Raw genomic sequence first — 19,794 nt, 5'->3', positions numbered from 1 at the left:
CACTGATCTACCTGTGTAATTTAAATACCCGACATAAGGGAGAACTCATGGTACGCCGTCTTACCTCAGGAGCAAACATGGTCTCGTAGGTAGGATTATACTGAACTTCTTTGACAGCAGGGTCAAGGTGAACTCCAGTCTCCAGATCTTCCTAAAAGAAAGCAAATGAGCGTTACAAATGTGCTGTATTTTAGGAGGAAGATCGGTGATTTCACAGCTATTACTTTAGTATCACAACAGTCAAAAGGTAAAGGAACATACATGTAATATAAAGTTTCAGACATAAAATACATAACTTCCTTTTTCAACACACTATTAACTAAATAAGTTAACACTGCCCAAATATTCAAGTGAGCTCTTCATGCCAACACTGTGCCAGACACCAATACCCAGAGCACTCTAGGAGCTCACTATCCTCTGCAGCTGGGGGTTAGGCAGGCTATGTTCACACCCCTTCCTGTCTTCCACTGCTGTGTCTCCAGTCTCATCCCAGCCCCATAGCACACCACCTGCTGCGGACCTTCCTCTTGCTCCATCTCTACTCTGTGGGGATCTGCTGAATTTCCTGGGAGACCCAGTTTTCTTCCTGCAGTGCTCCCTCTCAGCTCCCCTCTTGCAGTGCTCCCTCTCAGCTCCCCTCCTTTGGGGCTCCCTCTCAGTTCTCCTGCAGTGCTCCCTCTCAGCTCCCCTTCTGTGGTGCTCCCTCTCAGTTCTCCTGCAGTGCTCCCTCTCAGCTCTCCTCCTGTGGTGCTCCCTCTCAGCTCCCCTCCTTTGGGGCTCCCTCTCAGTTCTCCTGCAGTGCTCCCTCTCAGCTCCCCTTCTGTGGTGCTCCCTCTCAGTTCTCCTGCAGTGCTCCCTCTCAGCTCTCCTCCTGTGGTGCTCCCTCTCAGCTCCCCTCCTGCAGTGCTCCCTCTCAGTTCTCCTGCAGTGCTCCCTCTCAGCTCTCCTCCTGTGGTGCTCCCTCGCAGCTCCCCTCCTGCGGTGCTCCCTCGCAGCTCCCCTCCTTCGGTGCTCCCTCTCAGTTCTCCTGCTGTGCTCCCTTTCAGCTCCCCTCCTGCAGTGCTCCCTCTCAGTTCTCCTGCTGTGCTCTCTCAGCTCCCCTCCGGCGGTGCTCCCTCTCAGCTCCCCTCCTGTGGTGCTCCCTCAGCCCCCCTCTTGCAGTGCTCCCTCAGCTCCCCTCCTGCAGTGCTCTCTCAGCTCCCCTCCTGCAGTGCTCCCTCAGCTCTCCTCCTGCAGTGCTCCCTCAGCTCTCCTCCTGTAGTGCTCTCTCAGCTCTCCTCCTGCAATGCTCCCTCAGCTCTCTTCCTGCAGTGTTCCCTCTCATCTCCCCTCCTGCAGTGCTCCCTCTCAGCTCCCCTCCTGCAGTGCTCCCTCAGCTCCCCTCCTGCAGTGCTCCCTCTCAGCTCCCCTCCTGCAATGCTCCCTCATCTCCCCTCCTGCAGTGCTCCCTCTCAGCTCCCCTCCTGCAGTGCTCCCTCTCAGCTCTCCTCCTGCAGTGCTCCCTCTCAGCTTTCCTCCTGCAGTGCTCCCTCTCAGCTTTCCTCCTGCAGTGCTCTCTCAGCTCCCCTCCTGCAGTGCTCCCTCTCAGCTCCCCTCCTGCAGTGCTCCCTCTCAGCTTTCCTCCTGCTGTGCTCCCTCTCAGCCTGCACTGCTAACCCATCCTCATTCCTTCTTGTTAGACCCCAATATCTAGAGACGCCTTCTACCCAGGACCCACAGTGGCCACTAGAGAGGGACTCAGAAACACTCTCTACCAGGCATTCCACAGCCACCACTCTCTCCTAAAATCCAGAAAACAAGGAATGGAGCACCCACTCAGCCTGCAGGGAGGAGTCAGATGTAATGCCAATAGGTCTGACTTCTAAGCTACATGCTCTTCTTCCCTTGCACTTAATGTGCTGATCATTATATGCCAACATCAACACCTAGGATCACAATCATTCCAAACTCAGATGAGTAGGCATCAGAGTAAAACACAACCAAAACCAGCCAGAAAATATGTCTGCACTGGAACCGCGCGACACAGGCCTAAGAAATGCAACATAGCTGAAGACAAGAACTTCAAAACCACCATCATGAATATGTTTGAGGTCCGCAGAGGAAGTTAAGTCCACTAATAAGATGTATGAAAATACAAACCGTGGATGAAATGAAGAGAACAGTTGAAGACATGAAAGTAAAAATAGAATCCCTGAGGAAAATCTGAATTGAGGTAAAACTAGAAATGGAAAATTTAGGAAGCCAACCCAAAACCTCAGAGGTAAGCCTTACCAACAGAAGACAGGAGAAGAAAGAATCTCAGATTCTGAAGACAAGATAAAAGAAATGGACACCTCAGGCAGAGAAAATGTTAAATTAAAACAAAACAAAACAAAAAAAAAAAAAAAAAAAATCCAGGCACAGAACATCCAGGAAATCTGGACACTGAAAGACTAACTCATGAAGAACAGGAATAGAGGAAGGAAAAGAAACCGGAGTCAAAGGCACAGGCAATCTTTTCAACAAAACCAGAGAAGAAAATTTCCTCAACCTAAAAGATGAGTTATCTTTTAAGGCATTCAATGCATACAGAACACCAAATAGACCGGACCAGAAAAGAAACTCCTCATGACATGTAGCAACCAAAACACTAAACATACTCTTCTTAGGAGGCTACAATTATCCTGATACCTAAGCCACAAAAAGACCAACAAAGAAAGGGATAAACACACTACTTTCCCTTATGAACACAGATACAAAAAATTTCAATATAGTACTTGCAAACCAAATAAAAGAACGTATCAGGAAGTTCATCTACTATGATTGAGTAGACTTCATCCCAGAGATGCACGAAGGTTCAGCACATATAACTCAATGGGTGTAATCCACCACACAAGCAGACTGAAAGACAAAAGCCACATCATCTCTTTCAGGGCAGGAAAGGCCTTTGACAAAATCCAACACCCCTTCAAGATAGAAGTCCTGGAGAGATTAGGGAGGCGAGGGACATACGTCAACGTAATAAAGACAATTTGCAGCCAGCCCACAGCCAACATCAACCTAGATGGAGAGAAACTCGAAGCAAGTCTACTAGCATCAGGAGTAAGACAGGCTGTGCACCCTCCCTGCCTGTTCAACTGAGGGCTGAGCTGGAACAGTCAGACAGTGAGGCAGATCACGGGACACAAACAGGAAGGGAAGAAGCCCGCGTGCCTTTAGTTGCAGATAATGTAATTGTATACATATATGACTCTTAAAAACTGCCACCAGGAAGCTTCTGTAGCTGATGAACGCTTTCAGCAAAGTAGCAGGATGCAAAATTAACACACAAAAGTCAGTCAGGTCTCCTAAATTCAAATGACACAGGCTGAGAAAAAAATCAGACACAATACCTTTCACAAAAGCCTTAGTAAAAACCCTGCGGTAACTCCAACCTAGCCAGTGAAAGTCATAATAAAACTTTAAGACACTGAGGAAGACTCAGGGACTGGAGAGACTCTGACACTCATGGGGTGGGAGCACTGATACGGAAGCACAAGCGTCAAGGCAACCCCTGTCAAAATTCCAACACAATTCTTCACAGAAACTGAAAGAACCACTTTCAGCTTCGTGTGGAAACACAAAATACCCAGGATATCTAAAAACAACTCTGAATAATAAAAGAAGAGTTGGAGGTGTCACCACCCTGGATTCTGAATCATACTACAGAACTACAGCACTGCAGGAGCACAGATACATGCTGATCGATGTAACCAAACTGAACACCGAGACACCTGTCCAGACACCTGCTTTTTTATAAAGAAGCCAGAAATACACTTGGGCAGGAGAGGAGAGGCGCATCTTCAACCGGATGGCTGCTGGACAGGAACAAAATAAGTCCACACATACCATCCTGCACAAGACTCAACTCCAGGTGGACCAAAGACTTCAGTGTGAGACCAGATAACACTAAATGTGACAGAGAGAAAGCGGGAAACAGAACCAGCAGCACAGACACTAACAAGTGATGGGTGGGACTTGATAAAACTGAAAAGCTTCCGTGGCTGCGGCACCATCCGTAGGACAGAGCAGCCTATGAGTGGGAAAAGATCTCACCACCACATACCTGAGAGGGCATCAATCAAACACAAATAACCCAGTTAAAGACTGAACACAGAGCTAAACAGAGACTCCTCACAAGAGAAAACATAAGTGGGTAAGACATACTTAAAGAAATGTTCAATATCCTTAGTCATCAGGGAAATGCAAATCAAAACTACTTTGAGATTTCACAGTACACCAGCCATAATGGCCAAGATCAATGCAACAAACAGCTCCTGCTGACAAGGGCGTGAATACTTATCGGTTGCTGGTGGTAGTGCAGACACCATGGAGATTGGTGTGGTGGTCCCTTGGGAAGCTGAGGCTCTATCCACCTCAAGATCCAGCTGCACCACTCCTGGACATAGTTCACAGGTAAAACATATAAAAAACATCTAGACATCTCCAGCCACCAAATGCAACTCCAGTGCCAGGGATGAATTACATCTAATCAAGTTGTTGGTGAAAGGGGCCTCGTGAAAACCTCCAAACAGCTCAGGCTAATGGTTGCTCTCCACAAACAGATGAATGAGACCCTATTGCTAAAGATAAAACGTTTCTACATAACTCACTGGACAGGGAGAAGTCGCTGGTAGCTGGTGCCAACTAGCTTTCACCAGTACTGACTAATGTTCACGGTACTGATAGGTGCGGTGTGTGCTACCAGGGGGGAAAGGTACATGCCTATCTAGCTACTAGGCCTTCCATTCACAGTGGTGAGCTGCCTGACTCAACTGTGCAGCAGTGGTACAAACAATGCGGGGTGACCATCCACACTCGCTGCTTGGGATTAAGGCCCGCTCTGAGATGGAGCCCATGCCTGACACTGCTGGATGGCCAAGAGCCTGAGACTGATCGGCCATGGCTATGGAAGAAAGCCTAGTGTTATTGCTCTGCTAAAGGAAGATAACGATGCTCTGCTGCACCCACACCCCAGTGTCTTGCTCAGCCATCACCAGAGAAGCTTCCAAAGGAGTAGATGGGAACAAATAGAGACAGACCCACAGCCGCAGAGAGTGAGAGACTTTGGAACACTCAATGCTACATGGGATGTGTTCATCAAATCCCTCCCCTCGGGGCTTACGGCATCCTGAGGGAGTGTAGGTAAAAAGGCAGAGCTAGTAAGAGCCAGTGAGGATGGAAGACGTCAAGGAAATAAGGCCTTCTAGACACAACAGGACGGAAGTACATATGAACTCACAGAGACTGTGGCAGTGTGCACAGGGCCTGCAAAGTCCAGGCCAGATGAGTGAGGGGGAGACACGGACATAGGCACCCTTCTCTGACTAAGGAGCTATTTCCAACTGATAACCACGCATACATAAAACAGTTCTCTCCAGTGGAATCTCACTAGGTATACAAACCACTCTTAAGGGCAGGCTCCATGTCCCACAGGAGATGGCCAACTCAAAATGAACACAATGGCATTTTGAAGGTTCCTTGTTTCATAATGCTTTCTTTATATATATGGTTTCTCATCTTATTTTTATGGGATTTCTGTGTGTGAAGGTGTGTCTCTGGGTTTGTACGTTTCCTGTGCTTTTTCCTTTTTCCCATTTGTTTTGACTTATTCCGGCTAGTTTTTATATTATTTTATCTCATCACTGTTACTGCTGTTGTTCGTGTTGTTATTATTTTGTACGTCTGTTCTCTGATGAGACAGTGGATTTAGTGAGTGGGGAGGATCTGAGGATCATCCGTCTCACTTCTGCCATATTCCACTAATGGATGCTTTTTACAGAAACAAACAGCAAGTACTGTGATGCTTCCTCTGCCTCCTGCACTGTCCCTGTCACACTACAGCCTCCTGCACTGTCACTGTCACTGTCCACACCACAGCCTCCTGCACTGTCACTGTCACTGTCACACCACAGCCTCCTGCACTGTCACTGTCACACCACAGCCTCCTGCACTGTCACTGTCACACCACAGCCTCCTGCGCTGTCATGTCACACCACAGCCTCCTGCACTGTCACTGTCCACACCACAGCCTCCGGCACTGTCACTGTCATTGTCCACACCACAGCCTCCTGCACTGTCACTGTCACACCACAGCCTCCTGCACTGTCACTGTCACACCACAGCCTCCTGCACTGTCACTGTCACACCACAGCCTCCTGCACTGTCACTGTCAAACCACAGCCTCCTGCACTGTCACTGTCACTGTCACACCACAGCCTCCTGCACTGTCACTGTCACACCACAGCCTCCTGCACTGTCACTGTCACTGTCCACACCACAGCCTCCTGCACTGTCACTGTCACTGTCCACACCACAGCCTCCTGCACTGTCACTGTCACTGTCACACCACAGCCTCCTGCACTGTCACTGTCACTGTCCACACCACAGCCTCCTGCACTGTCACTGTCACACCACAGCCTCCTGCACTGTCACTGTCACACCACAGCCTCCTGCACTGTCACTGTCACACCACAGCCTCCTGCACTGTCACTGTCACACCACAGCCTCCTGCACTGTCACTGTCACACCACAGCCTCCTGCACTGTCACTGTCCACACCACAGCCTCCTGCACTGTCACTGTCACACCACAGCCTCCTGCACTGTCACTGTCACACCACAGCCTCCTGCACTGTCACTGTCACACCACAGCCTCCTGCACTGTCACTGTCACTGTCACACCACAGCCTCCTGCACTGTCACTGTCACACCACAGCCTCCTGCACTGTCACTGTCACTGTCACACCACAGCCTCCTGCACTGTCACTGTCACTGTCACACCACAGCCTCCTGCACTGTCACTGTCACACCACAGCCTCCTGCACTGTCACTGTCACACTACAGCCTCCTGCACTGTCACTGTCACTGTCACACCACAGCCTCCTGCACTGTCACTGTCACACCACAGCCTCCTGCACTGTCACTGTCACACCACAGCCTCCTGCACTGTCACTGTCACACCACAGCCTCCTGCACTGTCACTGTCCACACCACAGCCTCCTGCACTGTCACTGTCACACCACAGCCTCCTGCACTGTCACTGTCACACCACAGCCTCCTGCACTGTCACTGTCACACCACAGCCTCCTGCACTGTCACACCACAGCCTCCTGCACTGTCATTGTCACACCACAGCCTCCTGCACTGTCACACCACAGCCTCCTGCACTGTCACTGTCACACCACAGCCTCCTGCACTGTCACTATCCACACTACAGCCTCCTGCACTGTCACTGTCACTGTCACACCACAGCCTCCTGCACTGTCACTGTCACTGTCCACACCACAGCCTCCTGCACTGTCACTGTCACACCACAGCCTCCTGCACTGTCACTGTCACACTACAGCCTCCTGCACTGTCACTGTCACACCACAGCCTCCTGCACTGTCACACCACAGCCTCCTGCACTGTCACTGTCACACCACAGCCTCCTGCACTGTCACTGTCCACACCACAGCCTCCTGCACTGTCACTGTCACACCACAGCCTCCTGCACTGTCACTGTCACTGTCACACCACTGCCTCCTGCACTGTCACTGTCACACTACAGCCTCCTGCACTGTCACTGTCACTGTCACACCACAGCCTCCTGCACTGTCACTGTCACACCACGGCCTCCTGCACTGTCACTGTCACACCACAGCCTCCTGCACTGTCACTGTCCACACCACAGCCTCCTGCACTGTCACTGTCACACCACAGCCTCCTGCACTGTCACTGTCACACCACAGCCTCCTGCACTGTCACTGTCACACCACAGCCTCCTGCACTGTCACTGTCACACCACAGCCTCCTGCACTGTCACTGTCACAAAACAGCCTCCTGCACTGTCACTGTCACACCACAGCCTCCTGCACTGTCACACCACAGACTCCTGCACTGTCACTGTCACACCACAGCCTCCTGCACTATCACTGTCACTGTCACACCACAGCCTCCTGCACTGTCACTGTCACTGTCACACCACAGCCTCCTGCACTGTCACTGTCACACCACAGCCTCCTGCACTGTCACTGTCACACTACAGCCTCCTGCACTGTCACTGTCACTGTCACACCACAGCCTCCTGCACTGTCACTGTCACACCACAGCCTCCTGCACTGTCACTGTCACACTACAGCCTCCTGCACTGTCACTGTCACACCACAGCCTCCTGCACTGTCACTGTCACACTACAGCCTCCTGCACTGTCACTGTCACTGTCACACCACAGCCTCCTGCACTGTCACTGTCACACCACAGCCTCCTGCACTGTCACTGTCACACCACAGCCTCCTGCACTGTCATTGTCCACACCACAGCCTCCTGCACTGTCACTGTCACACCACAGCCTCCTGCACTGTCACTGTCACACCACAGCCTCCTGCACTGTCACTGTCACACCACAGCCTCCTGCACTGTCACTGTCACACCACAGCCTCCTGCACTGTCACTGTCACAAAACAGCCTCCTGCACTGTCACTGTCACACCACAGCCTCCTGCACTGTCACACCACAGCCTCCTGCACTGTCATTGTCACACCACAGCCTCCTGCACTGTCACTGTCACTGTCACACCACAGCCTCCTGCACTGTCACTGTCACTGTCACACCACAGCCTCCTGCACTGTCACTGTCACACCACAGCCTCCTGCACTGTCACTGTCACACTACAGCCTCCTGCACTGTCACTGTCACTGTCACACCACAGCCTCCTGCACTGTCACTGTCACACCACAGCCTCCTGCACTGTCACTGTAACACCACAGCCTCCTGCACTGTCACTGTCACACCACAGCCTCCTGCACTGTCACTGTCCACACCACAGCCTCCTGCACTGTCACTGTCACACCACAGCCTCCTGCACTGTCACTGTCCACACCACAGCCTCCTGCACTGTCACTGTCACACCACAGCCTCCTGCACTGTCACTGTCCACACCACAGCCTCCTGCACTGTCACTGTCACACCACAGCCTCCTGCACTGTCACTGTCACACCACAGCCTCCTGCACTGTCACTGTCACACCACAGCCTCCTGCACTGTCACTGTCACACCACAGCCTCCTGCACTGTCACACCACAGCCTCTTGCACTGTCACTGTCACACCACAGCCTCCTGCACTGTCACTGTCCACACTACAGCCTCCTGCACTGTCACTGTCACTGTCACACCACAGCCTCCTGCACTGTCACTGTCACTGTCCACACCACAGCCTCCTGCACTGTCACAGTCACACCACAGCCTCCTGCACTGTCACTGTCACACTACAGCCTGCTGCACTGTCACTGTCACACCACAGCCTCCTGCACTGTCACACCACAGCCTCCCGCACTGTCACTGTCACACCACAGCCTCCTGCACTGTCACTGTCACTGTCACACCACAGCCTCCTGCACTGTCACTGTCCACACCACAGCCTCCTGCACTGTCACTGTCACACCACAGCCTCCTGCACTGTCACTGTCACTGTCACACCACAGCCTTCTGCACTGTCACTGTCACACTACAGCCTCCTGCACTGTCACTGTCACTGTCACACTACAGCCTCCTGCACTGTCACTGTCACACCACAGCCTCCTGCACTGTCACTGTCACACCACAGCCTCCTGCACTGTCACTGTCACACCACAGCCTCCTGCACTGTCACTGTCCACACCACAGCCTCCTGCACTGTCACTGTCCACACCACAGCCTCCTGCACTGTCACTGTCACTGTCCACACCACAGCCTCCTGCACTGTCACTGTCACACCACAGCCTCCTGCACTGTCACTGTCACACCACAGCCTCCTGCACTGTCACTGTCACACTACAGCCTCCTGCACTGTCACTGTCACTGTCCACACCACAGCCTCCTGCACTGTCACTGTCACACCACAGCCTCCTGCACTTTCACTGTCACACCACAGCCTCCTGCACTGTCACTGTCACACCACAGCCTCCTGCACTGTCACTGTCCACACCACAGCCTCCTGCACTGTCACTGTCACACCACAGCCTCCTGCGCTGTCACTGTCACAAAACAGCCTCCTGCACTGTCACTGTTCACACCACAGCCTCCTGCACTGTCACTCTCACACCACAGCCTCCTGCACTGTCACTGTCCACACCACAGCCTCCTGCACTGTCACTGTCACTGTCACACCACAGCCTCCTGCACTGTCACTGTCACACCACAGCCTCCTGCACTATCACTGTCACACCACAGCCTCCTGCACTGTCACTGCCCACCTCAAAGGTATCTGTTTGTCCCCGCCCACATCACAGGTGTCTGTGTGTCACTGCCCACCTCACAGGTATCTGTGTGTCACTGCCCACCTCACAGGTATCTGTGTGTCACCGCCCACATCACAGGTGTCTGTTTGTCACTGCCCCACATTAGAGGGCAGTAATGCGATAAGTTATCTTCTCATTTCACTTGACCAGTTCCCTCCTCTTGCTACAGGAAGGAGAACTTTCAGCCTGAAGTCTTATGGAATGTTTTATTTTTCACAGAATTTGTGGTACATTAATTATTGCACATGGCGTTTACATTTTGTACCCATATGCCTGGCAGAATGCAGGGCAGGTGTCACATGGTAATAAGTAGTTGTTAAATTAGAAAGGTAAAGGAGAATGGGAACCCACAGAGAAGTTATGCAGACTACGGATGACTGACAGTCACTGGATTTGGCACAACCTCTGCCAGAGTGCTCCTAGTACTGAGATGGACCACAGAAGCCAGATGCAGAGAGCACCACTGTGGATGAGGTTGTGCCAGAGTTAAAGAAAAAAGACCATCCCCACCAAACACAGGAAGAAACCCAGGGGAGGAGGTGTCAGACGGAAGGCGTTCCAGAATACATTTTTCCCCCTTAAGACAAATCTAAGCCAAAACCAGTGGAGTGCTAGAGGGAGAGAGGTGGAAGGAGAACCACAGGACAACAGGAGAGTGGCAGTGGGCTGCGGTCGGGCATTTCTGGAATCGCATCACCAGGAATGCTGGGTAGTAGGATTATGAGTTCAGGTCAATGAAAAAGCACAAGGGGACAATCACGACATGGTTATCCTAGAAGTGGAAAGAGGGGGCAGAATCCAGGACTCATTGGAAGCATCAGCATCTTCTGAAAAGGGGGTTCTTAGAGATAACATATGGATAATGGGTGAGATGCCGGCAATCAAAAGGACCACGTGAGTTACTGTGTAGTTAAGGTGGTGAGACAGGCACAGCACAGCAACACCCCTTCAGCAGATGCTGACCGTGTACCTGTTCTGTGTCAGGCACTGTTCTAGGCCCATAAAAATAGACAAAGTTGCCTGCCTTTATGGAATTTTTGTCTAGTTGGAAAGAAAGACAATGACCTATACAGTAAACAGAAATTATTTGATATAACAAGAAAACACCATTGGAAAGGGAGTTAGCAATGTGAAGGGTGCTGGGGCAGCAGACGCACTGTTTATGTGATCTGTGGGCTGGGAGGCAGAGCGCAGGAACTTCTCAGCACGCGCCCAGGTTTCTGTCATTTTGAGAAAGTTTCACTCTGGCTCAGAACTTGCCAATAGGCCAGGGTGGCCAACCAGTAAGCCCCAGGCCCTCCTGTCTCGTCCCCAGCCAGCCCCGCGGTTGATTATAAGTGTTCACAACTATCCCTGGCTTCAGTTTATTTGTCTGGGCCCTGACTCAGGTCCTGTTAAGGGGAGCACCTTTCCATATGATCTTCCTATCACTCCTCTGAGCTAAGTTATAAGCAAGATAAGGTCACTTGTGCCAATGAACTAATGCCAATAGAACTAATGATACTAGGTGTATAGTTTGAATGTAATTGGCATCCACAGGCTCAAGAGTGGCATTATTAGGAGGTGTGGCCTTGTTGGAGAAAGTATGTCGATGTGGGGGCAGGCTTGGAGGTCTATGCTCAGTGTGACACATGGTCCCCTTCTGCTGTCTGTGGGTCAAGATGGAGAACTCTCAGCTCCTCCTGCACTGTGCCTGCCTGGACATGGCCATGCTGTTCACCATGATCAATAGACTGGCCTCTAAACTGTATTCCGCCCCAATTAAATGTTTGTCTGTATAAGAGCTGCCTTGGTCATAGTGTCTCCTCACAGCAAGTCCTAAGGCACTGGGGAAGAGCTTAAAGCAACCGTAAGAGGGAGCAGCCTCATGGCTCAGTGGGTCAAAGAGAGGCTGATGACGGGAGTTTGTCCCCAAGAACCTATGAGGTAGGAGAGAAGCAATTCCCAAAGATGTCCAGTAACTTCCAAACGTATATATACACAAGAAACACATATACACAAGAAACACAAACATTAAAAGAGATAAACTAAAAACAACAAAATTGAGACCAAAGTAGGAAATCAGCTCCCACTTTGAAAAAAAAAAAATTGCCTGCACACAAACTGAGTGTGTTAGTCAGGGTTCTCACTGCAAGCACCAGAAATCTTCCCAGACAGGTGAAACAGATGGAAATCTTATCAATTGCTTTTAGAGTTTCTAGGAAGGTTAGGGATGCAACTTTGAGAAGCCCAAAGCCAATCAAATTACAGGAGCAATCCAGTGTGCGCAACAATCTGTGACATCACTGCTAACCAGCTGTTGCTGACATGGGAACTGCTGGCCTGAGAGACGAAGCATCGTCACCACAGCCACTCAAAATCCTCATTCCTTGCTCTGCTGTGGATGAGTTTCCTGCTAGAAAGCTCAGGTGGACCTGGGGAACCTGTTTGGAAGTTCTCACTGCTACTCCTCCATCTTTGACCCAACACAGGTCCTCCTCTAGTCTATTCTGGGAAAGTCCTTCTCCGTGCACAGCTTTGAGCAGACAGCTGCCTAGCCAGTCAGACTAGCCAAATCAGCCTAGAAAATCAATGGAGTAACAATGTCGCAGCCAGAGCACTGTCAATTTAAAAACAAACAAACAGTAGAGAGCTCACATGGGTGCCTCTGGCTAAGCCCTTAACAACTGTTGGCCAGAAAGGGATGAGTGGATGGGGAGCTAGAGTTTCACTTTCGGAGGGTGGGTGAGTGGGGACACTCTTTACAGCAAGACTCTCAGGGGAGGGAGCTGAAAAGCTAAGAGAACTGAGAAAAAAAATCCTTTAATACCTGTGCTGATTTGTGTCAACTTGACACAAGTTATCAGAGAGAAAGAAGTCTCAGTCGAGTTAATGCCTCTAGAAGATCAGGCTATAAGGGATTTTCTTAATTAGGGATCAATGGGGGAGGGCCCAGCCCATTATGGGTGGTGCCATTCCCTAGGCCTGGGTGCTGTGAGAAAGCAGGCTGAGCAAGCAAGCCACAAGGAACAAGCAAGGAACATGGCTTCTGCATCAGCTCCTGCCTCCAGCTTCCTGCCCTGGGTGAGTCCTCCTGCCTTCGCTATTTTATATGGAACTGTGAGTTAAATAAACCTTTTCCTCCTAGAGTTGCTTTTGGTCATATGTATCAAAGCCAACATTGGAATCTTGAGACAATGTCAAAGCCATACTGCAAAGGAAAAAAACACTGCATAAACTGAACAAAACCGAAATGAAATACTATTACCTCTTAATAGTCAGCCCCTAGAAGAAGCTATTAAAGACTCTAATGCTGCATTACTGTCTCCCTACTGGACTTTACATGGTAGAGTTGTTAGCAGCTATGTGGGTTGCCAGAACTTCCTAATTAAGAGTATTTAAAAGATTCTAAACTTTAATTATTTTGAACAGAGTATGGTGCAACATCAACTTTTAAATACAAAGTACAATTAAAAACAACAACAACAAAAAAACCCCCAACCTTTTGTAATAACAACAATGGCAACCAATAAACAGTAGACCATCCCCTTTCACCATGGCTAGAACTTCAGAACAACAACCCCCAGAGAAAGGTGGTTATGGAAGGTCTACCTAGATAAATGTGGGCAGCACCACAGCTCCCGTAGCTCTCAGGGGGAGTCCAAGGCCACCTAGGCATGCACATGGGATTACCACAGACTTACAAAGGATTCCTACCCAGCTTCAATCAGCCACAGAGTCACTGAAGGGCCAGACTAATGTAAACAGGTTAACTGCTGGATTAAATTTGAGACTATACAAGTCACTGCTGGGTCCTTTCCCCCGTTTCTTCTGGTGTACAGGTAAGAAATCAGGCATGAAGAAACTATGTAAACTGTAAAAAACCTCAGGCACTTTAGTCATTATCATGGGGTTCCTATGAAGTTAGGACATATTTTTCTCTCAGAAACTAGAAATGACTGAAATTCCCAAAATAACAAGATTGGATGGGTGATAAAGTAGAAGAATACAGATTTAGATACATGGATCTCCAGGCAAGGCCTGAACACATATAGAGGGAAGTGTAATTTAACTGAAGTTCACGAGCGTAAGAAACCCACCCAAAAAGAAATCAGTTATGCCACAGACATAAAAAGCAGAATTTGCCTTTTACTCAAGCTGGCTATGCTGACAAGAAAGTCACTGGGGTGAAGTATCAGCCACTGTCTGAAACACTGTTTTTAATTTGGTTTATTTATTTAAACTTAGTAAGTTAATAAATATTTTTGTTATTTGAAAGCTGCCTATGTCTCTCCAGTAAAGCTCATCACATCCTCTGTTTTGTCTTTGGCTGTAATGTCCAGGCTGACCCTTAGCTCACAATCTCCGACCTTGGCTTCATGTGCCATGGTACCTGGCCCGTCATAATACACAGTAGTGATTTCTAACTTGCAAATAGGACAATTTTGTATCAAAAGCTCAACAACAACATGATGTGCAATCATCACTACACATGTAGATGAAGTTCCAGAATCCGAGGAGAATGGGGCTGAAGTGATGCTTAGCAAAGAGAAACGTCCCAGAAATACTGACGGACCCACACTCAAGGAAATCTATCTGCTGCTCAATAAACCCAACAGATTTCTAAGTGGAAAAGGGAATGAGAAGAAACCCACAAATTTATATCATAGGAAAAACAATGAAACCTCACAGTGAATAAAAGGGTGTAGGGTATCTACCTATAAGCTGTCAAAAAGAGAAAAAAATTCACTTTCAAGGAAAACTAGATTCACTAGAAAAAAACAGTCTGTTGTCAGTAACAACTGAATAAGACACAACATCTTAAGTGAGCTGAGACAACTTCTCAGCTCAGTAAACTGAACCCCGCAAAACACCCCCAAGACAAGAGCATCAAACACTAACTGTGAAGAAAACCAGAAGTGTAGCCACTATTAAAAGCTGGCCTAAAGAAAGCACATGACAGAAAACAGGCGTCTTTGCAGATAAGATGCATGGAAGCCTGTCAGTCATGACTGTCCTGTGTGTCCGTGTGCGCACACACACCAAACAACACTCTCCTAAAATGCTGGGGATAGCAGTAAAACTGAAGCAGGGCCTGTACCGCTTAGAAGCTGAAGGTACCGAGTAACTCAGACATGTGGTTTCTAAGGTAACCACTTCAAGAAACTGGGTGCATCATTTATAAATGGGAGCAGATAAAGAGAACACTGACCTAAAACAAACAAAAACTAGACACATGGGCGCCTGACATGCTTTCTCCTTCCTTCCACTGTGACTGTAGCAGGACACTTACGGACTTGTATGTGTAAAAGTCTACTTTGCAAACCTCACGGGTTTTACATGTTAACCTCTTCACAGTGGTCACCCATGTATATACTGCAGTTAAAAATATGAGGGGCCTTGTAGAGGGAAACTTGAAATAAGGGCCTAGGCCTAGGAAACCTAGAGCTGACGGGGCTGGCAGAAGAACAGGGAACCCAAAGGCTGAGGATAGCTCAGTGGATATCATAAGAAAAAAAAAAAATGGATAGAGAAAGAGGAATTATAACAGAGCTATTTGGTGCAGAGATTAACTCAGGGCAGAACTGTCTCCTGACTGGAAAAGACACCAATTCTAACCAAGTAGTTAATCAAGAAGCCAAGGCTAGACTGCACTGAGTTGGCGTGGGGGACCCTGTGACAAAGCCAGAAACAATGTACACACAGCACTGAAAGTTGAGATGTCCAAGGAACACAATTCTAAGACTACTGAAAAGTCCTAGGCTGGCAGAGCTTTGTTTTGTACTAAATATAGTCTTCCGAGCATTCTGTCGTGCCAGATGTCCTCACAAAAATAAACTAATAATGGCTCATCAAAACCTGTAAATGACTTGGGACAAACAAGACCCAAGGAGATCTTAGTTTAGACATCTGTGTAGTTTTCCTCTTCACACTCTTTGAACTCATCATTCACACAGGGCATACTACAGACCGATGGTCTCTCAAAGGACTCAAGACACCAGCCTCACTCGGACACACCAAGTCTTCTCCGAAGTCTGGAAACTCTTGGCTTTTGAACTGACATTTTTTTTTAAAAAGAGAGTTCTTGTCTAAGCAACCTAACACCCCCCCCAAAAAAAATCACACTTCTATCTTATTCTTTATCGTGGTTATTTTTCCCCTCCCAGTGTTCAATCCAATCTGTAATGTCTTTATTTGTCCGAATTTAATTGGTTGCTGCACTCACGAGAATGATTCCAGTATGCACTTTGATAGCCAAGATGTTCTGGTTTGTTGGTCCTTGTGTCCTTAATCTGGTTACTGGAAAAACCACACATGCTCCATAGAACTATATATCTGGGTCTTCCCCTTTATCAGCTTCCGTGATTGGGTCAATGCGTGCTATTCCCTAAAGTTCACGTCCCGTTCCCACTCACTGTATCAATCCATAGAATCGTCATAGGTGTTAGACCTACCGCCCTTTCACTAAGCTCTGTGCTATAACCTTTACCATATCATTTCACTCAGTCTTTACAATAACCTCCCAATATATGTGTTTTTATACAGCTGTCTTCACTGTACAAAAGAACGTTGTGTAATTTGCAAATGGTGAAGTCAGGACTCGTTACGAGTTCCTCAAAAACAAAACAGTGCCTGGCCATGGCTCACTTCTAGTGAGAGCACAAAATCTAGTTTGAAAGTCTTGATCCAATATCATCTATGTTCTTAACTTACATCTGCTCTAACAAGTCTACATCCTAGTCTACAATTAAAAACTTTCCTCCTCTCTTGATTACTGTTATCCGATGGAGACACAAGGACATGGGGTAGTGGAGGGCTGCTCCGTACTTCCAATCATCAAGGAGGATGTGGGAAGAGATGCAAACGCTGGTTAACTTCCTTCTCAGCGCCGAAGTACACCAGCATCTAACCGGAGACCAGCTCAAGCAATTCCTGAACTCATTAGTGTCCAAAAACACTTACCTTAACTGCCACCTCCGGAGCCGAGTCCACCGCCACGGTCAGAGAGGGCTTGGCTGAAGGCGATTTGGTCAAGTGCATGAGAGAGTCCGCGGCTGGCAGCGGACACCGACTGCCCTCACTGTCCGAGTCTGATTCGGACCCCGAACCCGATCCATACGAAGCAGCTAGAGCTGCAATCGCAGCCGACATGACTGCAACAGATACTCTCTGCTAAGACCAGGCCAGGGCGGAAGAAGCAGCGGCTCCCAGGTCCTGACAGATTGTCATGGAACACGTTATTTACCTCCTTTGAGAACGAATCATTTATAACTTCTCGAAAAAAACCTTAATGATTATTACTATAACTGTATCAGAACTTGAGATACCAAAACATGTATCTAAAGAAGCACAAGGGATTACAACTCTTCGTAACTTTCAGGACCTCGTTGATTAAAGACCCAGTCCTGAGATGTGTTTGAAGCCGCGAGGTACTTCACTCCCGGCGTACAGCGCGGCGAGGAGATCGCGGCACCATGGGAAATGTAGTTTGGAGCAAGGGGGCGGAGCTGGGCAAAAGGGCTCTGCCTTTGACCCCGCCCCCAAAAGGATGCTTCATTCAATTGGATGTCATCTTCCCTGATTCCCTAGCCCGGCACCGTTCTCTCCGGCCCCCTCCCCCAAAGTGCGGATTGGGCAATACCACAGAGCCTCAGGACAGGGGGAAGCTCCATCCTCTGGCCCACGGACAGGTAAGTGGGTGGATGCTCGCTCTCCCACCACGCGGCCGTACGCCCGGCAGGGTTCGCGGGGAGAGTGCGAATCCTAAGTTCAGAGACCTGGGACCCGTCTGGCGCAGCTCTGGGGGAAGGTCGTGAGGCCGGGCGGAGAGCGCCCCGCGGCTCCCCCTGCTGCAGGCGCGGATTCCCGCGCCCGGTTGTGGAGCGTCGCGCGGGGAGGGGGCGGCGCAGGGCAGCGGCGGCTCGCGGTGTTGTTCGCTCGTCGGGCTCACCGCGGCTCGGGCAGGCAGTGAGCGCCCCCGGCCGCATTCCCGGCGGCCCGGCGCCCCAGCCAGTGCCCGGCTCGGCTTCCATCCCGCAGCCCGACGCTCCCGAGGGGCTCTTGGTGGCGTCCCAGCGCGGAGCTGGACCGGCGGCAGCCGCCGAAGCATGTAGAAGGGGTACGGCGCGAGCCCCCCACGGTTTCGCGGTGAGCACGCTCTCTCAGGATTTTGTCCTTTTTTTTTTTTTCCCCTTCCCGGGGTCCTGACGAGGTAACTGTTCCCCACCGGCCGGAGCCGAGAGGGGCGTGTGGACGAGCCTGGGTCTGCAGCGGCGGCGCCGATGGATGGGCGCGCCGCCCCCGCCCCCATCCCGGGCTCCCCCGCGCCGGCCGCCCAGCAGCCCGGGCTGCGCGGGGAGGACGAGGCGCGGGATGTCGGGCGCGGGGACTGGCCCGAGGCTGCCCCGGGTGCAGCAGCTGCGGCGCGGGGTTCGGGGTTCCGATCCCGCCTCTGCGCCCTCGTGCCTCGGCGCCGGCGAAGGCTGCAGCCGGTCGCGGAGCCCCCGGCTCGCCCGGCGTGCCAGAGGCTCGGAAAAGCGAGCTCTGGCCGCGCGTCTTTGCGCCGTGGCTCCCTGTGCGAGACCACGGTAAAGCGAGTGCAGGCGTCCCTTTATATTCCCGTTCGGAAGAGAAGGCAAAGAGGGTGCCGGCTCTTCTGCTGCCTGGGAATGGGGAGGTTCCTCGGGCAGAGTTAGGGAGACGATCGCCGGGCTCTGATGTCGGCAGGACTCGCCCATTGTGCCACCCAGATAATTATTCAACTATGCAGCATCCATTGCACCTTTCCCATTTTTCTTTTCCCCTAGCTACAGCATGCCCCCTAGCTTCCGTACTCTGACACCTTCTCTTGCACTTGCGGATGATGAACTAGAATAATGGTGAAAAGAGAGCTCATCCGATCAACATTCACGACCTGCCCTGTGACTGACTAATTCATTAACACCTAGCTAGAAAGGTACTTTAATACACCTTATTATGACCTGATCCTTCACATACAAAATGTGCCCGAGATTCTATTTACATTTTTTTTGATGTTCACATTAGCTAAGTCTTTCTGTTCAGTCGTCGGTGTGATTAGTTTATTAGTTGTTCTGTTGTACAAACATCCATTGAGATTTGTGAATTTAATTGGGAAACTTTGATTTTTCTAATTGTTGGTAACGGCATAACAGAATTACAGATGCAATCCCATTTGGAACTCATTAGGAACAGTTTATCCTTGATGTAAGTTTCTGTTAAGGAAAGTATTTTTATTTATTTCGAATATTTGAATAAAGTTCTTTATACAAAATTTTCCTTTTTTAATAAGAAAAGTTTGGTACTTTGTAGAATATTTGAATATTTGATTACTAATCAAGGAAGAATTTAATATGGGAGGAGAATCTTAACTCCCTAACTTACTTGAATTTTAATTTACACTTAGCTATTCTACAGTATATTTTATTGCTGGTGATAGTGTTTTTTTTTTCCTCTTATCTACGTGGATGAGTAGATCCAGTTTTGAATACCTTAAGGATAGAATATATTTTGAAAACTTGA

The 19,794-nt window shown here is 49.6% G+C and overlaps 1 protein-coding gene across 1 annotated transcript in view; it reads right to left on the bottom strand.

Moving 5' to 3' along the window:
- Nucleotides 1–17,429, bottom strand: part of CDC40 (cell division cycle 40) — a 49,679-nt gene extending 32,250 nt beyond the window's left edge. The window contains exons 1-2 of the mRNA XM_080937654.1: nt 17,218–17,429; nt 65–151 (exon numbers count right to left, since the gene is read on the bottom strand). Coding sequence (XP_080793780.1) covers nt 65–151; nt 17,218–17,406 — 276 coding nt within the window. The 5' untranslated portion in view covers nt 17,407–17,429. The remainder of the gene's footprint in view (nt 1–64; nt 152–17,217) is intronic.
- Nucleotides 17,430–19,794: the final 2,365 nt, after the last annotated feature.

This window comes from Micromys minutus (genome assembly GCF_963924665.1).
Source record: "Micromys minutus genome assembly, chromosome: 25".
Taxonomy (NCBI): domain Eukaryota; kingdom Metazoa; phylum Chordata; class Mammalia; order Rodentia; family Muridae; genus Micromys; species Micromys minutus.
The sequence above is the reverse complement of the archived record's forward strand: the minus strand, read 5'-3'. Positions and strand labels throughout refer to the sequence as shown.